Source organism: Westerdykella ornata, assembly GCF_010094085.1.
Source record: "Westerdykella ornata strain CBS 379.55 unplaced genomic scaffold EI97scaffold_20, whole genome shotgun sequence".
NCBI classification, from domain to species: domain Eukaryota; kingdom Fungi; phylum Ascomycota; class Dothideomycetes; order Pleosporales; family Sporormiaceae; genus Westerdykella; species Westerdykella ornata.
In genome coordinates this window covers 52854-78733 of record NW_022986870.1, presented here as the reverse complement: position 1 = coordinate 78733, position 25880 = coordinate 52854, and the positions used below count along the sequence as shown (strand labels likewise).

Sequence of the window (25880 nt, the reverse complement as noted above, 5' to 3'; positions counted from 1 at the left end):
ATGGTGGGAAGGGGAAACCATCCATGTGATACCAGTACTGTGCGATAGATTCCAGTACGCAAGAACTTTGACTCTTAATTCCAGCACTTCTACCAGAGTGAGTGGGTGAGTGGGCGAGTGTTGGGTGTGTGTGAGAGAGTGTGTGTGTGTGTGTGTGTGTGTGTGTGTGTGTGTGTGTGTGTGTGTGTGTGTGCTTGTGCTCTTTCCAGATCCACTCATCAAGGTGATGTCTCGGCTTGCCGCTTTGCCGCGCGGCCCACGTGTGTAAATGCGGCGCAGCAGATGTGGCGGTGGTGGCGTCACCATTTCGATTTCCATTTCCATGCCCACGTTTAGGTGATTGCCATCAGCTTCGGTGACGTCTCGGTGCAGCACCATGAGTACAGTACAGTATTGTTCTTCGGCTCTCGTATTCTGTCCCTCCACAACACAGCGCGTGGTTCGATTGCAGACAATAGTAGGCGCAGTAGCTGGCGACGCTCCTTTGTGCTGTCTCCATGATGAGATGACGACTCCCATCTGATAAGGCGACACAAAGCGGTGAACGTTGGAACCCACGCGTTGGGGCCTTGGCGCCAGATCCCCCCCAGTCCGCCCAGTCTAGAAAAGTTTCTCAACCAACCGAAAGCCCCCCCTTGCCCCCTGCCCCGAAAAAGGTCCCCAGATAGTTCCGGCTATGCCCTCTGTGCCTCAGTGCCTCTGTGCCTCTGTGCCTCTGTGCTCACCACCACGAGGGTTATCTACTCACTACAAGACGCCTCCACCCTCAATTGTCCCTCGCGGACGCCCTTCTCTTCTCTCCTCCACCTTCCTCCCAGTGTGCCCGTTGTGGTGTGTCGTTCCCAACTCCAACTCCTAACTGCCACTTCTCCCCTGTCCCCTTCCTCAAAAAACACCGGCTCTTCCTCGTTCGACCATCCCCTTCTCTTCCCCGCCTTCACCATCTGCTGAGTGCTAACCTCGGAGTAGTGGATAGCTTCAATTGCGCTGCCGGACGTCTGCCGCTGCCGCTGCCTTTTCGGCCTCTCTCCTTTCGAGCTTCCCCTCCCTCCGCCACTCGTCGCGACTTTCGCTTCGCCCGCAATCCCCCTCCGCAATCGAAGCACCGCACAGCCTCCCTATACGCGTAACCCCATGCCCGAGACTATTTGAGTATTTTGCATAATACCCCTCTCCTCGACTCCTACTTCGATCTCGCCGCTTACCGCATAATCCGCCATGTTCGGCTTCCTAACCTCCAAGTTCCAGCGCCCGGGGGCGACGGAAAACGTCCGTAATCCAGCATGGTACGACCGCCATCTGGGTCCCGTGCTGCTGTGGGTTGCAAAGAAAGCGTGTACACATCCGATCCATACCATTGTGATGATTGCCTGTGTTGCTAGTTATTCCTACCTCGGCGTGCTGGATCAGGGGCTGCTTGATCGGGCTACCGATAAGAGCACTGGGAAGGTGGATTTCACTACGCTCTTGTCTGGGAGTCAGACATTGAGGGTTAGCGAACAGACCGGCTGGAAGTGGGAGGCGGAGACGGTGGAACCCGCATTGGGTGCCAAGGTCGAACCGGTATGTTCGTGCAAATCTGGGTTAGGGAGGGTCCATCTAACATCTTGTAGTCTATCGAAGATCTCGCCCTGATCACTCTGGTATTCTCCGACTCAACCAACATCAACAGCGCCCCGACCGAAGATGCCTTCCCGAGCAACGTATCCACGAGACTGCTACCCAGTTCCTCCAACTCCTTCTCCACCATGTCCTCCGACAGCTCGCTCGCCTTCTCCATCCCCTACCGCGACGCACCGGAATTCCTCGCCTCCATGCAGGAGATTCCAGCCCCTGAAGAAGCGTCGGAGAAGCACAGCTCCGAGAAAGCCGGTACGCGGGAGGAGAAGAAGTGGATCATGAAGGCGGCTAGGAGTGGAAGCTCCCCCGGCGGAATTCGCAACTGGGCAAGGGAGTCCTGGGCTTCGTTTGTTGACTTGCTGAAGGTACGTATTGCCGCCATGTACTTGCCGGGGATCATGGAAGTTAACTTCACGTACAGAATGCTGATACGGGCGATATCATCATAATGGCGCTCGGCTACCTTGCCATGCATCTGACCTTCGTCTCCTTGTTCCTCGCCATGCGCCGCTTGGGATCCAACTTCTGGCTCGCAGCTACCGTTCTGATCCAGTCAGCCTTCGCCTTCGTCCTGGCCTTGCTAGTTACTGTCTACCTTGGCGTTCCCATGAACATGGTTCTCCTGTCCGAGGGACTCCCCTTCCTGGTTGTTATCATTGGTTTCGAAAAGCCCATTGTGCTTACCAAGGCGGTGCTCTCTGCTTCCATGGACGCCCGCAGGAATGCCGAAGGTACCACGGGTGACTCGCTGACGATCCAGAATGCTGTGCAAAAAGCGATCAAGCAAGTCGGATTTGAGATTGTCAGGGACTACTTCTTCGAGATTTCTATCCTCGTTGCCGGAGCCATGTCGGGGATTCAGGGTGGACTCCGCCAGTTCTGCTTCTTGGGAGCCTGGATCCTGCTCTTTGATGCTGTTATGCTGCTCACCTTCTACACCGCGATTCTTACCATCAAGCTGGAGATCAACCGCATCAAGCGCCACATCGCTCTCCGAAGGGCTCTGGAGGACGATGGAGTGAGCCGATCTGTTGCCGAGAATGTCGCCTCCAACAACGACTGGCCAAACTCCGCTGTCGACCCGAAGAAGCGGAGCAACACCACCACGATTTTCGGCAAAACCATCACGGTCCCCAAGTTCAAGCTCCTCATGGTTGTCGGCTTTGTTCTTGTCAATGTGTTGAATCTCGTCACCCTGCGATTCGGTATGCATGGTGCCAAGCCATCACACATCTCCGGTGTTGGTGCATCTCCTCCCCTTGACCCCTTCAAGGTTGCAGGCAATGGCTTGGAAGCCATTTTACGGCAAGCGACGAAGAGCTCGATCCCCACTCAGGTGACTATTTTGACGCCCATTAAGTATGAGCTGGAGTATCCCTCTATCCACTATGGCGAGCACACCGTTGCGGAGGCAGGGACACACCTCGGTGGAAATATCAGCACCCAACTTGTCGACGGCGTTCTCAAGAGCCTGGAAGATCCGTTCCTGAGCAAATGGATCATTGCTGCCCTGGTCATGAGCGTTGTCTTGAACGGCTACCTCTTCAATGCTGCGCGCTGGACCATCAAGGAACCGCACCAGCCTCTGGAACCACCACAACCCTCCGAGGTTCAGGAGGGCGCCCCGCCATCTGCTGCTATCGGTATCCCTCATCAGCATATACCTTCGCCGCCCATCACACCAGGCCCAGAAAAACAAGCTGCCCGTGGGGCCATCCAGCCTGTCTCTAAAGGCGCCCACGAACCGCAACCTGCACAGCCCCAGCGTCCCCCAACGCCGTTGACTGAGGAAGAGCAGAAGGAACCTAATCGACCTATGGAAATCTTGGAGCAGATGCTCAAAGACAAGCAAACCCACAAGATGACCGACGAGGAACTCATTGAACTCTCGGTCCGAGGAAAGATACCTGGATATGCGCTGGAAAAGACGCTCGGCGACAAGACTCGTGCTGTCAAGATTCGCCGCGGACTCGTCTCTCGGACACATGCTACCCGCGAGACCTCGACGCTGCTTGAGAGGTCCAAGCTTCCTTACAAGGATTATAATTATGACCTCGTTCATGGAGCCTGCTGCGAGAATGTCATCGGATATTTGCCTCTCCCTCTCGGTGTCGCGGGTCCGTTGATGGTGGACGGCCAGAACTACTTCATCCCCATGGCGACGACCGAAGGTGTACTGGTGGCAAGTACCTCCCGCGGAGCCAAAGCCATCAACGCCGGCGGCGGTGCCACGACCGTCCTGACCGCCGATGGCATGACGCGCGGCCCCTGCGTAGCATTCCAATCTCTCGCCCGCGCCGGCGCCGCCAAAATCTGGCTCGATTCCGAAGAGGGCCAGCGCATCATGAAGAACGCCTTCAACTCTACCTCACGCTTCGCTCGTCTCCAGACGATGAAGACCGCCATTGCGGGAACCAACTTGTACATCCGATTCAAGACCACGACAGGTGACGCCATGGGCATGAACATGATTTCCAAGGGTGTCGAGCACGCCCTCTCCGTCATGGCGCAAGAAGGCTTCGAAGACATGGACATCATTTCCGTCTCTGGGAACTACTGCACCGACAAGAAAGCTGCCGCCATCAACTGGATAGACGGCCGCGGCAAGGGTATCGTCGCCGAAGCGATCATTCCTGGCCACATTGTCAAGAGTGTACTCAAGACAGATGTGGAGAGTCTCGTGGACCTCAATATCAACAAGAATTTTATTGGATCCGCTATGGCGGGAGCGATGGGCGGGTTCAATGCGCATGCGGCGAACATTGTTGCGGCGGTGTTTTTGGCGACGGGCCAGGATCCAGCTCAGGTGGTGGAGAGCTCGAATTGTATTACGGTCATGAAGAAGTGAGTATCATCATCTCGTCTCACCATTCTCGCCCTCGTTCGTCAGCTAATGATCTCTCTCCTAGTCTCAACGGCAACCTCCAAATCTCCGTCTCGATGCCGTCGATCGAAGTTGGCACCATCGGCGGCGGCACCATTCTCGAACCCCAGTCCGCGATGCTCGACCTCCTTGGCGTCCGCGGCGCACACCCTACCTCCCCAGGCGACAATGCCCGCTTGTTGGCGCGAATCATCGGCGCGGCCGTCCTGGCGGGAGAATTGAGTCTGAACGCTGCGCTCGCGGCTGGGCATCTGGTCAGAGCGCATATGGCGCATAATCGGAGCGCGGTGCCGAGCCGGGCGCCGACGCCCATGGGCGAGGGGAGCAGGACGCCGGCGCCGAATGGCGTGGGCGTGGGTGTCGGTGCGGGTGCGAGCGTGGGGAATGGGCCGTTGCCGAGACGATAGGAGGGATTGGCAATGGTTGAAGAGGCGGAGGAAGTGGAGTGTAAATGAATACGTCTGGGCTTGGGGTTTATGTGCATATTTGTATGTGGGCATTGCATTCCGTCAGCGAGTCTAAGTAGGTTTACTGGGTCTCGTAGGTCTCTTGTTGGTCGATGATGATGATTTCTGCTAAAGGTGGAGAGAGGGAAGCAGTTCAAGAGCGTGGGGAGGCTACGGTGTAATATTGTTTAATGGTCCTGGCTCTTGTTTCCGGAAGGTCAGATAGAAGCCGACAGTCTAGTACATTACACCAACATATGTGGTTGGTACCCCGAGACCTCGACTTCACAGTCCGAGCCGAGGGCCATGATGTAGATGACAAAGGAGCAAAATATATACACATCATTACTGACTGCATCATCATCATCATCTGAATATCCCCGAGGTACAGGCATGCACAAATTTCACATCCCCTTCTTGAAAACCTTCCTTTGTCGCTCTCTGCGCATTTTCTACTCACTCGCCGGCACACTTCATTAAACGCCACGACACACACAAACCACACCGGTTATCCAAATTCCAAGACAAACGAATCGCCGTCTAGCTTTGCCCTACCCATAGAGATATTAGTCCTTATCTTCGACTCCACGCTCCGCCGAAACCATGGACCCGGATTCAACGAAGGACAAAAAGGCCAGCACATCTCCAACCCAATTCGCCAAGGACATGATGATCTAACGATGACGCCCAACAATCCCCAGCAATACCCAAGTCCAAGTTGCAGCAACTAAATAAACAACCTGATCCCCTCACTCCGTATGCCACACCGCGCCCCTCGGCGGCCCCAACCTCCTCCTTCCTTCTGCTCCGACCTTCCCCTTTTCCACATCCCGCTTCGTCCGGCTCGCACCCCGCTGCGCCCAAATCCACACATACACCCCCTCCCCATCCCCATCGCCATCCCCATCCTCCAGCGCCAACAACCCCACCCGTGTCAAAGCCTTCCTCAACGTCTTCACACCCTTCGACGGAGAATCCGGCCTATGATGCGCCGGCCGCGCAAACAAGACCCTCGGCTCGGGACTCCTCCCCTGGAGCTCTCCATACTGATGACATCGTCTCTTGTAAGGAGGTCTCGGCGTAGGCGCCGGATCTCCCTCCCCCTGATCCGCAGCGTCACCCGACGGCGGTCTTCCTCTCCTGCCTCCATTCACCTGCGCGTTCCACAGCCGCAAATCAGGCCGATCCTAACACCCCGGGTGCAGCAGCGGCCTCTCGGCAAACGGCTCCCAGCTCAGCAACGCCTTTTGCCCACCCTCGGCCGTCTTCACGAAACCTGGCGTCAGGGACGGGTGCGGAGGTTTCCCACTGCCGATCCGATGCGGTTGCGGATAGACCCAGGGAACGGTGAATGAATATCGCGGATCCAGGTACCAATTGTACAGGAGGTTGACGTCCCAAGTAAACGCCTGCTGGGCCTCTTTATCGCGGGAATCTCTCTAGAATTCCTGGAGGCCCTTGTATTGCTTCTCGTCACCCGCAATTTTCCTTTCCAAAGCGCGCAGGCGCTTTCGAAAACCAGTGCGGGAGTCGTCAGGGGGTTTAGGTGTCGATGGCTCATCCGAGGAGAGGCCTTCATATGAAGCAAAAATATCTTCGGAACCAGCATCTAATCTCCAGGTTGGTGCGCGAGTTTGAAACTCCTTGGAGAAGTCCTCTGCGGATGCTGCCGGCGCAAAAGCTGGCCGAGTGACTCCCTGCGAAGCTGACTGCGGCTGCGGATACCGACCTGACACTGGTGGTGACAATTGCGGGAATGGGCGCTGTGCGCGTGAGAAACGCCGCTCTGAGCGCTGCTGCGGGAAGTGCTGTTGCGGTAGACGTTGCCGTGGTGGACCCTGGGGTGGGTTCTGCGACTGTGGGCCGCGCTGCTGTGGACGCTGCTCTGGTGGGTGCTGCTGCGGTGTGCGTTGCTGGGTTGGGCGTTGCTGCGATGGGCGCTGTTGTGGTAGGCGTCGCACCAGTTGCTCATGCTGAGAGAGGTGCTGCGACCGTCCCGTGAAGCGTCCCTGATCTTGCTGCTGGCCACGATACACGGCATCGGATAGACTGGGAGGGAGTGGGTGGAGGGCATGCGAAGCTCCTCGCTGTTCGACGAGCCCGGCTCGACCTTGGCCTTCAAGTAGATTCCTAGGTTGCTGACGAGCAGGGTGTAGGGAATCCGTCCGCCGTTGTTCCTGGAAGTGTACCCGGCGCTGTGGTCCATACGAATCTTGAGAGTGGTGTATGCCATTGTGCGGGGGCGGCGGCCGGCCGGAAGGTTGCCGTGGTGGGTGTTGTGGAACTTTCCTCGAGAACTGTGCTTGGGGATAGTGAACTCTTCCATTCTGGAGAGGTACCCGAGGCACTTTTGGAGCCCCTCGTTGATGAGGTTGCTGAGGCGGTCCTTGAAGCCGATGAGGCTCGATGTGATTGTGGTGTTCTCTAGGGAGGTATCGGGAGCTGCTGATGCCTTCAGGTTCTGCTTCATGACGCGGCGGCGTGCCGGCTCCCCCGCGTAATCCTCTCCAATAGACGGCGCTCTCACTAGCTTCCTTGCGCTGGAACTTTCGAAGGATACAGAGTTGCCTGTTGGAAACTAGGCGAGCGATGAGCTTACTGTGAGGGTAGGTTCATGTTAGCAAGTGACTGGCGAGACTTGTACGTTGTACGGTCCATCTCTCTGCTAGTTCGAAGCAGACCGAGGCAACGAAGTCATGACGAACATACCAGACGAGTACCTTTGCAAAGACGTGGTCACAACGACCCGCTATGCGTTTATGAACATGTTTTGCAACAATCCACATGACATGTGCCGTGAATTTGACCTGATTTCTGAACCTAACGCCACGATAATATGGAGGAAACAGAAACGCGGTTGTCCTCGCATACCGCATAATGTGAAGGTCCCTGAGTACGGGCCCAAGGGTCTTGGAGAAATCAAGAACGCAGTCATCATCATTGTTCGCGGAACGCGCGGAGTGTCGAGCGAGGGCATCGGTAAAGATCGTTTCTGTAGAGACTAGCGCAGCAACGAGTGGCGCCGGCTCGAGTATAGAAAGCGTCCGCTCTGGAATGTCGTCTTTGAGAACGCAGGCGATAAGGATGGTATCGTGTTGCGCAGAGGCGGGAATTAGACGCCCCAATCGCTGCCCTGCAGAGTTGTATCCACAGGCGACTTTCGGCGATGCGTTCGACGAGAGGATAGAGGTGGATCTCTGCTCTGGGTCCATGGCTCATGTCGAGCTAGTATGTAGACGCACAGCTTAATAGCAATGTGAACGATGGAAAATATGATGAATCTAGAAAAGAAGTGGGCTCAGCGCCAAAGATGAGGATGTTCATAGGTTTGAGAAGAACTTCCGGGTACGTCAGAGGCGACGGTGCCTGCCGCACTGAAGATATGCGGAAGCAACGATTGGATTGGTGTCTTCAGTCTTCAATGCCGTTAGATTTGAAGCGGAACAGCGGCTCGGACAATGCGGCAGGGCAGGCGCGATGGAGGCGATGAAGCCCTAAAAGAAGGACAGACATGGGAAGCAAAAGGGATCTGGAGGGAGAGCCGCGAAGGGATAGCCAGTGATATAACAATTGCATCTTGAGGCATCCTAGGGTAGTTGGTGCGCGTTTCAGATCACAGCACAGCATGATACACGTGAGCCGGCTGATTCGAGGCAGATGTCGTAGCTGGGCGAACGCCATACCGGTATCAGGACGCCATCAAACGTGTCTGAATGTTCCGGCGGTCCGCTCATCGCCCCTCCTTCCAGCCAATGGGGATAAGGGCGGCGGCAACCTGTGTAGCACCGCGCTCAGTAGCCAGGAGGTTGAATTGAGCGGCCGCATTCCGGGTATCCTGGATCTCCAGTCGTATGCCCAGATCGTTGAGGTAGCGACGCACTTCGGGAGATATAGGAACAACCCGTGGACCAGTTCCAATAATAAGAAGATCTAACATGGACGTCAGAAGAGGGTTCCGTAGCATGAAGCGGGGAGAGAGCACTGTACCGGGCTTTGGCCAGACCAGGTCTAACAGTCCCCAGGCCTCCTTGGGTACATCCCACAGCCGCTTCGCGTTCAATAACCTCCCAGTCAAGGCATCCTCGCCGACTCGGCCCTCAGCAACCGTCCCTTCCTTGCCATCTGCCCGCAGCCATGGCCGCCACCGAAAGGCCTCCCCTCCTACCAAGAACAAGCCGCTTCCATGAATCTTCATATCATTGTTCAAGGCGAATCCGTCTTCTGTGCAATTGTTGATTGCTGTGGCGGGCGGGGCCGTGTTTCGCAGGACGTCGAGCTCGGCAAAGTCCGTCTGAGTATCCTCATTACTCTTTGGGCCGCGATCGGTCGTCTTGGGCGGTGGCATGGAGGCGAATGCTGCGGCAACAGTGGTTCTGGGTGAACATGGATGAGGTCTGGGACGAGGTGGTGAAGAGTGGGACATACGACGGAGAGACGTTCGGCAGGGTTGTTGCACGGAAAAGGCACAAAACACACGTGTGCATACTGAAGATATAGATCGCTCCATTGTTGGCTATACAAGGTGGTCGGCAGAAGTTGATAAACCGTCAAAGTGCGGAAGAAGAATAATGATCGTCTAATAATGGTGATGCCTTGTGGAGCTTGGGCCACATCATCAAAGTGGCGTCGTTGCCAAGCGGTTGACCATAACTCCGTACTTAAAGATGATTTTCCCTGCCAGCTCTCAAACCCAGACTCACTCATCCATCCCATTTCCATATCAATGCCCCCCTAAAAAAAAGGAAAAGAAGGTACATCTCCTGCCTCGACATGCCCCATATGCAAGTATGTGACCCCCTCGCTGGGCTCTCTCTCATTCGACGGCCACCCAATCAGCCCAAGATTCCCAGACCGTAATCAAATTGTAGGCGTCTTCAAATTCCATCTCATCCAAAAGCTCCTTTCATGTTTACTTTATCAATGCCCTTTCATTCGTTTGTTCGTTACTTCGTTTACTTCATTGCATTGTCATGCGAGTTTCATGGTTCGTGCCGTTTTGCGCAGTCATGCTCTATGCTCCAGACCTACAAAAGGGCGTTAGGGAACGCAATGTCACGTCCTGATTACAATGGCAAACTTACTCGGATCCCTCATCTTCGCTGTCAGAGTCGAATGCCGAGGGCAGCATCGAGACGCCGAGGGTCCCCTTGCCTTTGTTAGCCTCGAAGAGGACACCGGGAGTGTCGATGTGCTTCCGAAGCTCTTCCTCCGATTCATCATCCTCGCTGTCCGAGTCGAACGCTGATGGGAGCATTGATGCGCTAAGGGCTGGCTTGCCTTCATTGGCTTCGGCTTTGGCGAAGAAACCTATCGGATTGATGGGCTTCCTGGCTTCTTCCTTGGGAGAGTGCATCTTCTGGGTAAGGAGAGAGATGGTAACAGGCTTCTTGATTGGCGATTTCCCGAATCTGAGGCCCGTGGATTGGGACTGGCCATCTTTCTGTGAGGAGGAAACCGTCGACCAGGAATTGTTCAAGCTGGACTTCGCTCGGCGATGCGGGCGGCGCAGGATCCGACGCGCCTCAGGGTTTCCGACCATGTCAGGCTGGTCGGCTCCTAGATATGTACGCTCGAACAGCGGCGGATTGAAGTCGGGTGTCGTAGGTCGCGGAGCGCACAGGACGGAGGCCTTGAGATCGTCGCTGGACAAATTGCTGACGCGGGAGCAGCTGAACCTGGTCCAGCTCGAGTACATGATGGCTTGACACTGGTGAGGCGACTCCGGGAGAGCAATCCACGACTTTGTGAGCGCCCGGAGCGCGACTTGGTGTTCTTTCGAAGACTTGCGCGTGTGGATGGCTGGTCGCGCCGCAGCTCGCAGTCGGTCGATTTCCTTGGTGAAGTCCGCCGCCGAAGACAAAGTAGTGGAAGATGAGGAGCGAGAAGAAGAAAAGGCCGCCGAACACAAAGTCGTGGAAGATGAGGAGCGTGATGAAGGAGGGGAAGACCGGAGCAACGGAGCCGTGTCAGAGAACGACATTACGACGACGTCCGGGCACGGTCGCTGCGAGAGGTTGAAGATGAGGTTGAGGTTGAGGTTCAGGTTGAGGTTCAGGTTGAGGTTCAGGTTGAGGTCGCAGCGCAAAAGTCTTGTGGAGCGAGGCTCTGACCCTTAGGTCGGGAGTTGGAGAGGGTGCATGGGATAGGGTTGGCTTCGAGGGCCGACCCCACGAAGCGTTTTTTGTATGCCACGGACGCACTCGCGGACAGGGTGAGAGGTGAAAGTGTGGGGACACGTGAAAGTGAGTCTGGTTTACGTGGTTGCTGCTAACTCTAGCGCGCACATGGTGCCTTCTTCTTCACCTTGAACAGGCACCTTCACTGGTGTCCGTGTACTTCTTTGGGCAGCCCCAATGTTCATTCACAAAAGTGCGAGAAGGCGCCACTTTGAGCGTGTGCACACTTTTACAAAGAACAATATATAGAGAGACAAAGCCCAGATCTCTTGGCCTATTGTTCTATTGTGCCCGACAGTCTGTGCGGATACACAATAGCTTGTGCGCTGTTGAGGTCACGGGCCACATGATTAGAGCGGAGCTCCCCAGGGCCGAATATATAACAGTGAAGGAGGTTCACATGAACGGAGAAGCGCACCGCGAACACCTGCGAAGAATTGCGCTTGTATCGCCCGAGTCTCCCTGCCCCAGCTATCACAGTGGTTTCTTCAGCCAGGCCTCGTCTCTGTTTGAAAGTGACAGCGACGTTCTTCAAGAAATCGCCCAATGGAGGTCCCCATGTTCGAAGCTGGGGCTCGTTCTGCGATATCAGCGGCCATCCATCTGGTGACACAGATCGCACTCCTTGGTATTACAAGACCGAACGGATCTTCCTGCGCACGCCGCATCGACACCATGGCGACCGATGGTTGCGAATGGTTGATTATCCAATGGCAACCGTCGCGGACATGGGTAGGCTGGGAACCAAGCTCACATCTGGAAGAGATCAGGAAATGAAGGAGAGGGAAAGGGCATGGATCCACAAGGTTCGCAAGCTCTTGATGGACAATACTGCGGCTTTCCACGTCCGACTGAACATCCGGCTCCAATTCCTCTGTAGGTGGAATTCCCTACCCAGCACAAGCCAACTGGCTACGACTTAATAATGCGACAGGGAGAATTTTCTTTTTAAAAATACTACTATACGTAGAGGCGCGCTACGAAGCTAATTGCAGGACCTCCTATATTGCTGCGCCTACTAGCTGTTTAAATTGGATGTGGAAAACAGCAGTACAGAGGAAGTGCAAGGGGGAGTTCAGTCGGATGTGAACAGAAGCCGTAATAGTGCCTGGTCAGACGGTGATAACTCTGATGCAAGTGCCTACGGCCTCGGTGGGATTTCATCTCTTTCCCCCCTTATCAGCGTGAAGTACACAGTTCCCCTGATAGCATCAACACCCGGATATCTATGCCGTCTACTCAAAGCAAGAATCTTGCCTTTCGACAGCAGAGTGAGGGAGAATAGTTCCACGGCAATGGCCGGAAATCTAGGAGCTACGAAGAGACCATGCGATCGTCGGCCAGCACGCGAGCGAAATAGAAAGCTCGGCGCTTCCAATCAAGACACATGAAGAACTCACCGACATCACAACATTCACAAGCCCCACTGGCGTTTCTGCATCTTGGTATTGCTACCCACTACTATCCATGCTGTGCCAGACTACATATACCCGGCCGGAAGGCAAGCTGAGCAAAAAAGAATAGCCAATCTGCAGACAGCACCCGAGTACCGAAGATGGGACTGTCGGTGAACCATCCCAGCCACGGCGTAATAATATTTTCCGCTCATAAGCCATGATTCGTCATACCAATGCCGGATTCCCAAACTATTGCGCGCCGTCCCAAAGGTGAGCAAGCAACAGCTTTCGCGTCACAAGGGTCCTTTTCCATAAGAGATTAAACAAAAGAAAAGTAAGAAACTAGAAAAAAGAGCCATCAACCAGAAACGTAAGGTCAGGCCATCAACCTAGGAATGCAGAGGAGGGAGGTGGCGTATCTAGAGAAAATCTCCAATAGCATCCATCCGGTTCAGGTCCAACCTGTTCGTCCAACCTGTTCGTCATTCGTAATGGCCAAGGCAATACAATGCTGGTAGACATCAATCATGCAAATGCGGTCTAGCGTGACCAAAAGAGGCACCGATGGCTGAAACTGAAAAGTCACGGCTATTACAGTAGAACAAGTCAGCAAAGTACGCTCTATGCAAGGCTATAGCCATGTGCTTACCAAGAAGCAGACGCTTATCGACGAGGATCACAGGTGTTGCACAGTCGGTTACTCCACTCATCGGTACGGACAACCTGAATATGTCCACATGTGTTTCTGTTATTCACGATGTAACCCATATAACTCTGAGCGTTGGAGGGCACAGCATTGAATGCCTGTTCATCGTCTGAACGACGTGGTCCTCGGGGTGGGACGGGGTTCGGGAAGGGGGCAGTCGCCTCCAAGGGTACTCCAGCACCGACGGAAGAGTTCCAGTTTCGGTTGTGATGACCGCGGGCCCGTTCCTGGCGTGGAGGTCGCCCCTGAAACCTGTTATGGACGACACTCCCGCCAGCCAGAATGGTCGCATAGCCAGACGCTGCAGGGTCCAATGTTGCAAGATGGTCATAGTCGATAGGACCACCATGTGGACGTTGCCCGCCTTGGTGTACACTTGAGTGGTCATCCTCACGATTAACAACACTCTCCAGCAAGTTCGGCGTAAAGTGGCGAGCACCGCGTCCGGTGGAGATTCCAGTCATAGTTGCGGCTAGTTCACTAATCATGTCAAGTTGACCCCGGAATGGTTCGCTCCTTTCTGCGTTACAAAATTCGACATTACCGTTATCAGCAGGACGCTCAGTGGAGGCTTTGCTCGGCGGTGGTGTAGCTGCGGCGGGGCGAGGTGTGGTGTCCCCATTCTCTGGAGTCTCGCATTCCTGCAGTTGCACTGCCTCCCTAGGTAGTTGAGCTCGCTGATGCTTGGAAGGGGAACCACTGCCATCGGCACTGCGATTCTGCCGTGGACGTCTTGGTGACCCATTAGACTTCCGGATCTTTCCATGTTTGGGCCATATTATAGCTCCTCGTTCTAACCATGGTTGGTATGACCCGCAGTCATATGTCGCCCCTGGTGGAACGGTCTGAATAGTATACAGCATATTGTAACAAGGGTTGCCATAGGGATCCCAACCAAAGGGGTCGAAGGATGGCAGAGGTTGGGGGAACTGGCTGTACTCCACCGCTTCGTTCGACGGGGCTACTTGATCTTGAGCTGCAGGATGTCCTTGTGGTATAAACTCCGGCACGTCTGCGCGGAGCCCGGATTTCAGACTCGAAAGCAACGAACTTTCGCCGGGTGTCTTCCTGCGACTATATGGGTCTCCGGCTGTGTCTGCGGTGGAAGATGCCTCTTCGGCTGCTCTGGAATGGCTGGTTTGGTCGCTGTCTTTTGAAATTACGGATGACGTCTCGGCCACAGCTGGATAGGTGGGGGCAGGGCCTGTAGAGGGTATTGAGTGAGCCATCATGCAGGTGATAGATAGTGGACGGATCGGGATCACGAGGAGCATACCCGAGCCGTCTGCCTTCTTCCGACTGAAAATAATTGCCGAATCATTCTGCACCGGATCTCGGTTCGTCGCGGGATCGGCCTTCAGCGTCGCCTCGCTCGCGATGCTGGCAGCTCGGGAGATTTCGCTCCTGGGACCGATCGCCCGGTGTGCCATATTTCCTTCCCCGTCTGCAGCGTTTAGTCGTGTCTTCGAGATTTTGGAGCACATGGCGGGCTGATTCTCAGAGTGGTGCTCACCTCGACCTTTGAAACAAGAGGTCACGGCCTCACGATTTCGCTCGACCGCTTCCATTTCCTCGAGAGGTACGGTGCTGATAGTGTAAGTCTCTCTCAATCTTTCCGTACCTGCTGTAGCGTACGCTGGAGTAAAGTCAGTGCTGGGCAAAGCAGTTCCAGTCGCGGCATCCGTTCGCAGGGCGCTACCATGTGCAAAGGGTGTAATGCAAAAGGATGCTCTTGGAAGTATCGGCGCCATGCCTTCACTGTTTACGGTCCTCGCATGGCCAATCGTTGATAGCCCTGGTGTCTTTTGTGAAGGGACGTAGCAGGCTTTGCCTGAACAAATGACATGCGTACCTTGGGATTCTTGACCCTGAGTATCTTTTTGCACTCGAATAACCACTTCCGGAAGCCCTTTTGTTGGCTTCGGCGGAGTGGGCGGGTTTGCGTCGTCGCGGGGAGTTGATGCAGTGCGGAGATTACGGGGCGATGGTTCTGAAGACCCAGCGGTCGGTTTGTGGTCAGCAGTTACCGGGCTAAAAGATCCCAAGCGCGACGTCGAGGCCTTCTTTGCGATCGCGGTTCCGGGGATAGATGGCAGCTTGATGTGCGGCTCCGACTTGCCTCGACTGTGGAGTCTTGGGCCTTGGGGCGATCTCTCCTGATGATCAAAAGTCAGGTCAAACTCAGGCACATCATCCTGGGGCTCACAGGGAGCAGTATGGAATGAGTGTGCTGAGGCCTGGCTTACCGGTGACTGTCTCGCTGTTTTGTAGCCGCCTACCGAAGAACTCAAGCTGGGCGCATGAGAATGCTTAGCGGTGCCGGCAGAGAGATGGGTCTGGCTAGCGGCGTCGACGTTATGTAGGGAACTTCGCGGGACCCTGGTGGGCGACATGGTGACTCTAATGTTCGAGGTTTGGCCGGCGCTCTGCCGAACTGGCGAAGATGGCTTAGCTTTTGGCAAAGTCTCTGATGGCTGTAGTTTGCTCGGAGTTCGCCTTATCACGAGGGTAGCGGACATTACATCGCTCTCAGCCGCATCCAGTGTCATTTTAGTAAGATGTGTGGAGGTCTCAGGGCTGCGGGGGCTGCCATGATCGATTGAAGAACGCGATCCTCGAACCGTCTTGCGCCCGACATCGGTGGGCAATTCGGGTTGTGACGCCCGCTTCCGAACTTCTCGTTGCATAGCTCGCTGTGCTGTGGCGAGTGAGGGGCCGTGGACCTTTCCGACCCACCGCGTAGGCATTGCCTTGCCCAGGCTATGTGGGCTCGGGCTTCCCATCTCTGTACTTTTCTTCTTGGCTCTGGCGCTTCCCGGCGATGGGGTGGGCTCGTCGTCGACTGGCGTGGGGCGGCCACGCTCCGGTCCAGGAGAGGGCAAAGTATGAGGCCGGCGTCGAGTACTGGGCGACAGAGAGGGAGTATATACGGGAGCAGTACCGTGAGCAGTATCTGATTCAACGTCTATATCTGACTCAGCAGGGCGAACAATCGAAGCGTGCGACGCTTGAGGGCGGATATCACCTGTGTGCAGGCGTGGATTGTCAGAGAGGGATCCGCTAGAGTCGGGACGCTCATTCAAGGTCTCAAAGCGGGTGACAATCTCCTGGACCTTACCATCTTGGTGAGTGAGACTCATTGAGAAGCCGGAGTATGTATCCAAGGGGATGTTGATGTTCAGCTTGTTGTATTCAGACTTATCCAATGCAGGGCTGTCATGAGATGCAAGCTTGCGATACTGGTGAGGGCTGGGGTGCAGAGCAGCACCGGCGACGTCCATGTCGGGCAGGGCCGAGCGTGGAATACGGTTGACAATAGGTGTAAGCTGTTGTGTGGACTGCTTGACGGGACCGGCGGCGACCTGGGCCCAGCTTCTAGACGGCACAGGTTCAGACGGCCTCAGCGTTGACATGATCTGGCTGGGGGCTCGATTGTGTGCGTCGCTCGAGGAGGGCTGCGACGCTGAGCTGGCTTTGTCCGGCCCAGGAGAGCGGCCGTGGGCTTTTGAGCCTGCGGGACCAGATTGCTTGTTGGTGGTGGTGTTGTTCTTGTTGTTGTTGTTGTTGTTGTTGTCGCTCTTGTCTGGACGAGGGCCACTGGGGCGCCAACGGTCGTGTCTACAACGTCGTTAGCTGTCTTGTGAGGCGGAAAAGGATGAGCGACTTGCTTCTGAGGAAGACCGAGGGTCGTTGCCTTGTCGCAGTAGGATAAACGGATAAGCTCGCCGTGTCTGCAGAGGCTGTAGTACGTGTAAGAATATGTACACATGATGGGGTGGCCGCCCGGAAGAGGGCGACGGCCGCCACACAGAGAGGGAAAGGGGCGACTGGTCGCAAAACGGTGGAACAATGTCAAGCGCCCGTGAAGGGAAGTCGCGAATGAACGCCAACGGCAAGTGGATAGGAAAGCGAAGGGGATGGAGGGAGGTGCGGGCGGACGAGGAGGGAGAGGGCGAGGGCGATGGTGAGGGCGAAAGGGTAAGAGAGGCCATCTATCCGTTGTTTACATTGGATTGAAACAAATTTTCTTGGTGAGCAAACGACCTAATGGAGGCAGCCGCGTGTGGGAGGCGCTGGTGAAAGAGCTCTACCCCTGACAACCAAACCCCAAACTGAACGCAGAAATGGCAACGTGAAAGGCAAATGGATTTGAGGGGACAATAATAGGAAATCAGGATCAAAAAGCGTCTACAAGAGGAGAGGAACACCACCTGCTGTGATTGCTGCTAGCCCCGGGCTATCTGCTCTGCCGTCGTTGCCATGTCCTGTACATCGCTCGATACTCAGAACCGCCTCTTCTTCTTATGCGCTTGTTGCCTGGCCAGCTCCTCGTTCCTCCGCTTCAGCTCCCGTCGTCTGCGCTCCGCCTTTTCCTCTGGCGTCTCCTCATGTGCTTGCTCAGCTTCTGGCGAGCTCCTCACCGCCGCCGTGCCTTCACTCACCCCCTCTGCAGCCGAAGATGGTTGCTCAGTGACGGCTTCGCTTCTAGTCGTCTGCTTCGCGGGCGAGGGGCTACTAGAGGGGGTTCGCTCTCTGGCGGCAGACGCCTTTTTCTTACCCCCAATCTTGAACCCTTTTCTCCGTTGACCTGTCGCAGACTGCGTGTCGGCCGTCTCTTCCGTAGCTGGGGTAGCCTCTGGCGCCTTTTCAGCTTCATCGTGACTCGCCGCCATCTTCGCTCTGTGACCACCAATCTTGAATCCACCCCTCTTCCCGGGTGGTGGTTTCGGCGCTTTTGGGAACGGCGACTCTGGCGTAGATTCCCTGGTTGGTTGGCGACCTCGCGTCTGACTTTGGCTCTGGCTCTGGCCTTTGAGTGGCGCATCGAGATCGTCATCTTCCGTCTCGTCGTCTTCAGCATCGTCATCTGCGTCAGGGATCGGTTTCGATTCGTCTCTCCCGACTGCGGGGGTTGGTGTCGGGGGATTGGAGTGCGCTGTTTGTGTGTGACGAAGCTACGGATAGAATTAGCAATGGGATGCGGTTGTCGATGCCGAGCACTACCTTGAAGTTCTCATGGGTCTCAAACTCGTCCTCCGTCTCTGTGTCGTCCTCGTCAGCTGTTGGTGGAGGAGGCGAGCTCAACTTCTTCTGCGTTTTCTTTGCTGGTGCGTCCCTGTGCCTCAATCGCGTATCAAGCGACTTCCACCATATACCGTCCACATCCTCCGAAATCATCTCTGCCGGGACTTTCGGGTTGCACTCTGAAAGCGCTTCCTGGAAAAGAGCCAGGGTGCACACGTGGTCGTCCTTCAATCTTCCCGTCTCTTGCATCCATTTCTCATCGTCCAAGGGGTGCAAAGCTGGTATCTGCCGTGCTGCCAGCTCGCGCTTGACAGCGCGCCTCCCTGCCTTCATCGGTGCAAGGCTTGGGAAGGCCAGTGCCAAGTCGATGTTGCTGGACTCGAGTTGGTCGAGGAAGCGCGTAATCGCCCTGTCCTTCTCGCGTACGGTAGATAACAGTTCGTGGATGCGCTCATGTTGAATGTGTGACGACACCAGCAGCGGTAGAATGAGTTCGTCCTTGAGGATAGCAGAGTTGCGCTTTCGGAGATTGAATGTCCATGTCAGGGAGCCAAGGGGATCAGGGAGTTTGCTGGCGGTATGCAGTACGATTGCATCCGTATCGCCCTTGGTAAGTCGACATGTGGAGCCATCGCTGCTCACCAAGGACTGCTTTACATGTTCGAGAAGGATAGTTAGTTGAGACCTGTCCTGACGACTGACTTCGATTGGCGACTCATGCTCCGACGCTCGTCTCAAAATATCATCCAAGCCAAGCTCTTCACTCCAGATGTTGCTCAAGTCGGTCAGAAATACCGTATATGCATCAGAGCGGAAATTCGGCTTGATGAGCAGCTGTGGCACGGACGAGTCCTGATCGGAATCAGAGACGTGCAAGACTCGCCAGCAAGACATGCTGGAATCCCTCCGGCACAACCCACCTACAGCATACTATGGTGGATGCTCTTACCAACACACGCACGGGTTCCCCGCGTACTGTGGTATTGCGTACCTAGGTATGTCTAAAATTATCCTCATGATGGAACGCGACGCGCCGTGAAGATGAGCCGGCTTATGTAAGCTGCGCCTTTACGTCACCAATCACAAACAACGCGCCAAGCGTCGGCTCTCCCGGGCATGGAGTTCGCATTGTTTTGTCGGACTGGAACATATCACCAATCTTTTACGCACCATTTTTCGGACATGGCATCGCGAAACCCACCTCCGTGGACCGCTGACCAGCGGCTAGGACATCAGCAATCCGTTCCAGCAAAACGGTCTGCCGACTCTCGGTATCAACAAGAACACCGGTCGAAACGGTCCGCCACCGCAACCACCAACCAACAAGAGGAAGCATGGGTCGCCGACGAGGATCGCTTCGTGCTTCAGCAGGCGAAGAAAAAGGCCGCCCTACGAGTAAAGGGAGGGCGCGCAAAGCCGATTGACTGGCTCGCTGTCACGCTTCGCTTCGTCGATCCCACCAAGACGCTCCTTGATGAGGAAGTGGAGGACCACGAACTAGATGTTGTTGATCCTGTCGGTGTGTTTGAGGGACTCGGGGAAGAGGAGTTGTCGGATCTCGAGAAAGACATCGAACAGTACCTTGCCCTCGAAACGAATCGCAGCAACAGGGAATATTGGAGTGTATGCATGTCCTCGGCACCTTCCTTCTCACCCTTGCTGACCTCGTTAGGCTTTAAAACTTGTGTGCAAAGATCGCCGCAGGAAATTCAGAAATTCAAGTGCCGAAGCGCGCGGCACAAGCTCCGTTTCCGCCGATATCGATCGATTGCTTGCACCCAAGTCATACGAGGAACTCGAGAGGCTCGAAGGCCAAGTAAAAAGCAAGCTGGATTCCGACGAACCCATAGATTACGATTATTGGGAACAACTTTTGCGGAATCTCCGTGTCTGGAAGGCGAAGGCAAAGCTTCAGAAAGTCTCTCAGGAAGTGGTCGGCGAACGTCTTCAGACGCTCCGTAAACAGCAGGAGGAGGCCGCTGTTGCCATACAAGAGAAGTTCAAGGCAGCTCTTGGCGATGTCAAGGTGCCCACATCTGTGGAATACGATGCGTCATTAGATCCTGACCCTGCTCTGAGACTGCGACCTGAGGAAAAGGCGCTGGAACTCGTTGACGACAAGGTCTTCCTTGAGAAAATAGCGGAGGGCCGCCGGAAAGTCATCAAATTGGGCTTTGTTCCACCGCACAGAAAGGGACCCGCCAGTGCTTCAACGGCCTCGCAGGCTCACATCAATCGCTCAGCGGACAACGGCTTATCAAGGTTCGCGTCAATCGACAACGAGGACTCCTCGGCTGCTGGGAAGGCTCTATACGAAAGAGAAGTGGCACGTGGAGTGGAAGAAGGCGAAGAGATCTTTACTGGCGAGGAGGAGCTCACGACGGAACGGCCACAATGGGCCAGCCAATACAAGCCTAGGAAGCCGAGGTATTTCAACCGGGTACAAATGGGTTACGAGTGGAATAAGTACAATCAGACCCACTACGATCATGATAATCCCCCACCCAAGGTCGTTCAAGGTTACAAGTTCAACATCTTTTACCCGGATCTGATCGACAAGACCAAGGCGCCGACGTACAAGATCGAACGGGAGAATGGAAGAAAACGCGGGCAGTCCTTTGCACCTGCTGGGGAAGACGATACGTGCTTGATCCGATTCATTGCGGGGCCGCCGTATGAGGACATAGCTTTCCGTATAGTGGATAAAGAGTGGGATTACAGCGCAAAACGCGAGCGTGGCTTCAAGAGCAGCTTTGACAAGGTACGTTCCACACCGCCCGGAGAGATTGTCGATTCTCACACCATGCACACATGCTCTTGTTCCCAGTTTGGGAGGCTAACCATCTGCAGGGCATCCTGCAGCTGCATTTCCAGTTCAAAAAGGTGGGCTCCAATCGATCCTACTTTTGCATGCAGCCAGGCGCTGACCGCCGCAGATATACTATCGGAAGTGATTCCGCTTCTCCAACCCATCCCCTTCCCGCATCAGTCGCATCATGCGTCGGAGTACCGTCTAGACGAGCGCCCACCAAGGACATTGGTGTACCGCCCAGAAGAGACTATTTTTCAATATTAGTTCTCCCGAACACTCGTGGCAACCATTGCACTGCGCCACGGAATCCTGTATCATAGTTCCTTACTGCCTTGCAGCTGACTGGATATCGATGATGAACGCTGAACGCTGGTCGGTGAAAGTTGACAACCAATCAGGAGCTTACATACTTCAGTGGCGTCAAAGTCGAGTGTTCTGACCGGAGTGTAAAGACTGCAAGATTGCGTTACACCGTGAAAAGCATAATTACCAATACGGCAGCCCGCTGCTCCCTGCATGTAGGGAGCATGCAGCTCGTTGGATCTATCGCAAGCGTTTCCTTCCATTACTCCACGGTCTGCTCCTGGGCCGCAACTAGAATGCTCGCGAACCCGCTTGACGGAGCTATTGCGCTTGTTGCCAGTCAAACGCGACCTTCCTTTGGGAATTGGGCCGTGTTCTGCTCTCACGCCAAATCGAGTTGACATCTCTGCCAGTCCGTTGTCTACAGATGGAGGGACGGAAGGAGTTCTAGAAGACATGCATAGAACACGGAGAGAGACAGCGAGAGACATCTGCCCGGACATGTCTGACATCCCAACGGCTGCAGGGTGTGTAGCATAGCATCTGCAGGCTCCCGCCCCATGTCTTCTGAGCCCACTCGTCCCGCAAATCTGTGGCTGATGAGGTAACACACTCAAGTCACGCCTTCTCCCGGACAGGGTCCAGACAATTTCGGTGTGCACCGGCCGACCGAACACCGCCCGGTAGTGGTTTAACGACTTGCTTCTCGGCCCCGTGACACCCATCTTGCCAGGTCCCGCTCCGCCTTCAAGACGTTGTCATGATATCTCTCAGTTTGTTTGCGCCATGCTTCCAGGGCCCGCCGCAGGTGCGCTGTCGGCAGGTTCCCGCACCGTGGTAGCAATGAAGCCTCCCGCCGCCCAATCCCCCATGGGCTGGGCCATAGAAACCCTCAAATGTCTCACTGGCCGCTCCACAAGATCTGAAAAGGGCTGCTGTCATTCGCGCTTCTGGTTCTTCACTATCCGCCTTGTCCTACTGTTGGTGCTGGCAGTGTTCGCAGCCCGATCTCCTACACTGCCTCTTCCCACTACCGAGACCTACCAGAAAGAGACAGCACAATGGCTATGCCACACCCAGAGTCACCCCGCCGGCCGTCCTCAGTCGACGTATCCTGTGGCCTCGATTCTGGCTCCCCATCCAAGGCCTCCTTTTGTACGCTGGTTCCGCTGCTGTCTTCTGCCTCCCCCAAGCCATCCAGCTTACCGCCCACCATGGCGACCGCCCTTTCAGAAACTACCCCTTCAAAAGATCAATCGCACCTTGGCTCTGGGTTCATGGGCCTTGGAGAACCCTCCACACTGCAATGGGCTGAACAGTGTGAGATGGGTGCATCGCAACCCTGTCAAAACGGGAGAGGATATGGTGGCGTGTTTCCAGGACAAGTTGATTACTCTGGGCCTCGTCTCGACTACTCCCCCAACGGACTCCCGTTCTCCAGCAACTACAGTCTCACTTACCCTACGTTTGATCCTAGCTGTCCCCGCTCTTATGCTGGTGGACTTGAGCTCTCAAACGGGATGGACAACATAACCATGGCCGAGTCATATCCGCCCTCCGCGTACGTCATCAATCCTCCCAAGTCGCATGATGACTTGAATATCCAAGACACTGGCACGTCGAACCAGCTACTGCAATTTAATAATGATTTCGAAACACAGTGCGGCGCAAGGTTCAAATCGGAAGCCTGCTATGCTGGTAGTGCGTACGGCTCCGCTCCCGGATCGCGGTGTTCGACCCCTCATGACGACTGTGGTTACATATCTTCGCGGGACGCGAGAGATGAGGATGGTTCGTTTGACAAGGAACAGCCCTATGCGCAGCTGATTTATCGCGCTCTGATGGAGGCGCCAGGGCATACGATGGTTCTGCGGGACATCTACGAGTGGTTCAAGCAGAACACGAATAAAGCTGAAGATAAGGAGACGAAGGGTTGGCAGAACAGTATTCGGCATAACCTGTCTATGAACGGGGTATGTAATTCCTCCTCTCTTCTCCCCATCCCTCAATATGCCCACCTTGTTTTACATGATAGCCGCAATGCACACACACTTTCCATACCTCCTATTCGAGGCGTGACTTCCTCTAACGTTCTCCAGGCCTTCGAGAAAGTTGACCAACCCTGCGATGACACTCGCAAAGGCTACATGTGGAAACTCACCGACGAAGCCATCCGCGAAGGCGTCAAATCCACAACCCGTTACCGCAGCAAGCAGCCCCACAAGCGCGGCCACCGCACGGGTCACAACCCTCTCCCTCAACGCCAGGCCTCCGGAGCGAAAGGCGGTTTGGCATCTCGCAAATCGGCAAAAGCAAGACGGCTGCATCGCGCAGTTACTGATCCGTACTTCAACGGTAATGGTGGTGGTGATGGGAGTGCGGGGGGCAGGATAACAAATTCGGCGACGTCGACTTATGACGGCGCTATCCTTGAGCCGCTCGTTTTCAACGACCCATATCCAAGTCTTTCGTCGCTCTCCTCGTTCCATAACCCCCCTACCCCATCATCGCCGTACTACGGCTCCGACCTCGACCTACCCCAGGATTGCTCCGCGCCTGTTTCACTGGATGGAGGCAGCTCGCACGGTCTAGGCAGTCCCCTGCTGGGACCCGATCTCGATCTCGGCCTGGATTTACCTCTCTCAATGGCTATGCGCGGCAGCAACGGTTGCCATGCATCATTTGGCGGAGCATCGTCTCCAGCGATGAATGCCTTGGTGTATGATGCAGCGTATCTGACGCCACAGGAGCCATCGGCGCCACTCTTTTACGACCTAGACCTCCCAGACAGCAGTGCTTCTCGAGACGCCACTGCGGCCGCATTCTCAAGCTCCCACTCTCCCCAGCAGCAGCAGCAATTGCAACCCCCGCGGCTCCGCCTGCACCCCCACCTGTCAAACCTGGACGTCCTATCCTGCTCCTCGCCCTCCGCATCCAGCCCTTCTGAGCCCCGCACACCAGACGACGTGGATTGCGGCCCAGGGCTAGCTGAAGATTGCTACATAATGGAGATGCGACCCTTGACTGGTGAGACGGGTGGACCGCAGTTTCGCTTCTTTACTGATAGTGGGCCTGTGGCGAGGGTGCATGAATAGGGATGGAGAAAAATGTGGGATTGGTCTATGTGTCCCTTTTCGTGTGAGGGTCGTCAAAACAGTTTATGAATCACATCTTCAATGAATGAAGACGGCTTGGAAAGAGGCAGTACACGGTCGCGGCGCCCTGGTGTTCTATGGACCGTAGATTTCGTCTCTTTCTTTGGTTTGCTTTGTCCGTCTTTTTCTGGTTTGAGTTCCTGCACTGCATATTTTCTCATTTCTTTGCCTCCTTGTTATAGATTTCCTCAGCTCACGATGACAACTACAATTATGATTACGACTACCGACCCTCACGACACATAACGCCCGGCACTCCCATGAGAACTATCATCGGCAACGATATCAGAGCAGCATAGCCATGGCGTTTAATCATTAAGTCATTTCCCTTTGTTGGTGTATATACGAACATCTTGTACAGTAGTATCAGAGCTCCTTGGATATCATGGCATTAGCGGGTACGGACAGGATGGGGGAGATGCTACTGTATACTAATGATGAGATGATTGTGACGCCAATGTTACATGTACTTTTTGTTCTCAATGTCGGAACTAACCTGGGTGATCCCGTCCCTCGTCGCACTTCCGTATCCATAGCGACCTTGCCCTCTCCTAAGGAGAAGGTGCTCCGATGGCGCGCGGACAAAGATCGGCTCTGCACCATTTACGAAGCGACCTCGGATCGAATATCCTCCGATTGATGGAGACGGTAACAACCAGCTCCACGCGAGTCGCTCCAGAATAAAGGTACGCGCATCAATGACGTCCAGCTCTCCACGTTTTGCTTACCCTAACTCCTCCGAGGACTAATGCCCACGCCGTGCGTGCGCACCGCAGAAGCCGTCAAGCACAAAAGAACATGCACGTACCTGTCTCATCGAAGGATCTCAACCATCATCACTTTCGCCCCAGCCTGCCTCAACATGTGGTCAGTACCGGAGCGTTGTGTATCGGCTCATCCCGAGCCTTCTTGCTGGGATTCCGACAACGTGGATTGTACAGTAACTCTAGCCAACACGGAGCGCCATACTTGGCCGTCAATATCAAGCAGACCCACGGCCGTCTCCGGTTCTCGGGCGCCTCGTCAGTGGCCCGTTTCCCCGACCCGCAGGAAGGGATGGAGCGCATGTAAGGTGCAGCCACACGGCATTTGCTTTTGAAAGTGGGTTAGGGTGGGATGAGTGCGGGGAGATGTCAAGACGTCCGAAAGGAAGTCTCGGAGAATGTAGTAGAGATTTTAGGAGGCAAGCAAGGTATATGCACTTTTTGGGAGTTGCAAGTAGTGGTTCTACATTAGCTTTGAGAAGAATCACACCAGTCAATGAACATGTGGGGAAGTTCAGTAGGGATTCACAGGAAGGAAAGCTTCCTTTGATGTGGAACGTGGGCCACGGGCACGTCGTCGAATGCAGATGCA

The 25880-nt window shown here is 55.1% G+C and overlaps 10 protein-coding genes across 10 annotated transcripts; 4 read left to right on the top strand and 6 right to left on the bottom strand.

The window, feature by feature from the left end:
• Positions 1-1218: 1218 nt before the first annotated feature.
• EI97DRAFT_381690 (3-hydroxy-3-methylglutaryl-coenzyme A reductase) lies at positions 1219-4911 on the top strand (the record flags this gene model as incomplete). Its single annotated transcript, XM_033795813.1, has 4 exons — positions 1219-1563; positions 1614-1985; positions 2042-4464; positions 4530-4911. 4 exons carry the CDS (start codon positions 1219-1221, stop codon positions 4909-4911), a joined length of 3522 nt encoding a protein of 1173 aa, XP_033651870.1.
• A 605-nt stretch (positions 4912-5516) lies between these two features.
• On the top strand, positions 5517-6432 carry EI97DRAFT_126343 (uncharacterized protein). The gene has a single exon (XM_033793083.1). The coding sequence runs from the start codon at positions 5709-5711 to the stop codon at positions 6303-6305; it is 597 nt and encodes a 198-aa protein (XP_033651869.1). The 5' UTR covers positions 5517-5708; the 3' UTR covers positions 6306-6432.
• Positions 6390-8162, bottom strand: EI97DRAFT_444091 (uncharacterized protein; the record flags this gene model as incomplete). The annotated part of the gene is made up of 2 exons (XM_033799874.1): positions 6390-7548; positions 7660-8162. 2 exons carry the CDS (start codon positions 8160-8162, stop codon positions 6390-6392), a joined length of 1662 nt encoding a protein of 553 aa, XP_033651868.1.
• A 518-nt stretch (positions 8163-8680) lies between these two features.
• Positions 8681-9295, bottom strand: EI97DRAFT_381563 (uncharacterized protein; the record flags this gene model as incomplete). The annotated part of the gene is made up of 2 exons (XM_033795806.1): positions 8681-8880; positions 8938-9295. 2 exons carry the CDS (start codon positions 9293-9295, stop codon positions 8681-8683), a joined length of 558 nt encoding a protein of 185 aa, XP_033651867.1.
• A 590-nt stretch (positions 9296-9885) lies between these two features.
• EI97DRAFT_126257 (uncharacterized protein) lies at positions 9886-11201 on the bottom strand. Its single transcript, XM_033793081.1, has one exon. It carries the CDS (start codon positions 10928-10930, stop codon positions 10028-10030), a length of 903 nt encoding a protein of 300 aa, XP_033651866.1. The 5' UTR covers positions 10931-11201; the 3' UTR covers positions 9886-10027.
• Positions 11202-12933: 1732 nt separating this feature from the next.
• On the bottom strand, positions 12934-17255 carry EI97DRAFT_126191 (uncharacterized protein). The gene is made up of 5 exons (XM_033793079.1): positions 16898-17255; positions 15082-16847; positions 14743-14865; positions 13173-14673; positions 12934-13111 (listed from the first exon to the last, which is right to left on the bottom strand). Exons 1-4 carry the CDS (start codon positions 16996-16998, stop codon positions 13187-13189), a joined length of 3477 nt encoding a protein of 1158 aa, XP_033651865.1. The 5' UTR covers positions 16999-17255; the 3' UTR covers positions 12934-13111; positions 13173-13186.
• Positions 17256-18001: 746 nt separating this feature from the next.
• EI97DRAFT_126195 (XLF-domain-containing protein) lies at positions 18002-19263 on the bottom strand. Its single transcript, XM_033793080.1, has one exon. It carries the CDS (start codon positions 19146-19148, stop codon positions 18102-18104), a length of 1047 nt encoding a protein of 348 aa, XP_033651864.1. The 5' UTR covers positions 19149-19263; the 3' UTR covers positions 18002-18101.
• A 173-nt stretch (positions 19264-19436) lies between these two features.
• EI97DRAFT_460190 (uncharacterized protein) lies at positions 19437-21208 on the top strand (the record flags this gene model as incomplete). Its single annotated transcript, XM_033801083.1, has 4 exons — positions 19437-19877; positions 19927-21015; positions 21105-21137; positions 21191-21208. 4 exons carry the CDS (start codon positions 19437-19439, stop codon positions 21206-21208), a joined length of 1581 nt encoding a protein of 526 aa, XP_033651863.1.
• An 86-nt stretch (positions 21209-21294) lies between these two features.
• Positions 21295-22262, bottom strand: EI97DRAFT_126141 (uncharacterized protein). Its single transcript, XM_033793078.1, has one exon. The coding sequence runs from the start codon at positions 22092-22094 to the stop codon at positions 21381-21383; it is 714 nt and encodes a 237-aa protein (XP_033651862.1). The 5' UTR covers positions 22095-22262; the 3' UTR covers positions 21295-21380.
• Positions 22263-22430: 168 nt separating this feature from the next.
• On the top strand, positions 22431-24464 carry EI97DRAFT_460189 (uncharacterized protein; the record flags this gene model as incomplete). Its single annotated transcript, XM_033801082.1, has 2 exons — positions 22431-23342; positions 23469-24464. 2 exons carry the CDS (start codon positions 22431-22433, stop codon positions 24462-24464), a joined length of 1908 nt encoding a protein of 635 aa, XP_033651861.1.
• Positions 24465-25880: the final 1416 nt, after the last annotated feature.

Excerpts from the sequence above, each read along its gene's own strand:
- EI97DRAFT_126343 (XM_033793083.1), top strand. The coding sequence starts at position 5,709 with ATGCCACACCGCGCCCCTCGGCGGCCCCAACCTCCTCCTTCCTTCTGC.
- EI97DRAFT_126257 (XM_033793081.1), bottom strand. The coding sequence starts at position 10,930 with ATGTCGTTCTCTGACACGGCTCCGTTGCTCCGGTCTTCCCCTCCTTCA.
- EI97DRAFT_126191 (XM_033793079.1), bottom strand. The coding sequence starts at position 16,998 with ATGTGTACATATTCTTACACGTACTACAGCCTCTGCAGACACGGCGAG. Across the intron at positions 14,866-15,081 it reads TCAGGGTCAAGAATCCCAAG|CGTACGCTACAGCAGGTACG; the intron begins GTACGCATGTCA and ends ACTTTACTCCAG. Across the intron at positions 14,674-14,742 it reads CTCTTGTTTCAAAGGTCGAG|ACGGGGAAGGAAATATGGCA; the intron begins GTGAGCACCACT and ends TAAACGCTGCAG.
- EI97DRAFT_126195 (XM_033793080.1), bottom strand. The coding sequence starts at position 19,148 with ATGTCTTGCTGGCGAGTCTTGCACGTCTCTGATTCCGATCAGGACTCG.
- EI97DRAFT_126141 (XM_033793078.1), bottom strand. The coding sequence starts at position 22,094 with ATGGGTGTCACGGGGCCGAGAAGCAAGTCGTTAAACCACTACCGGGCG.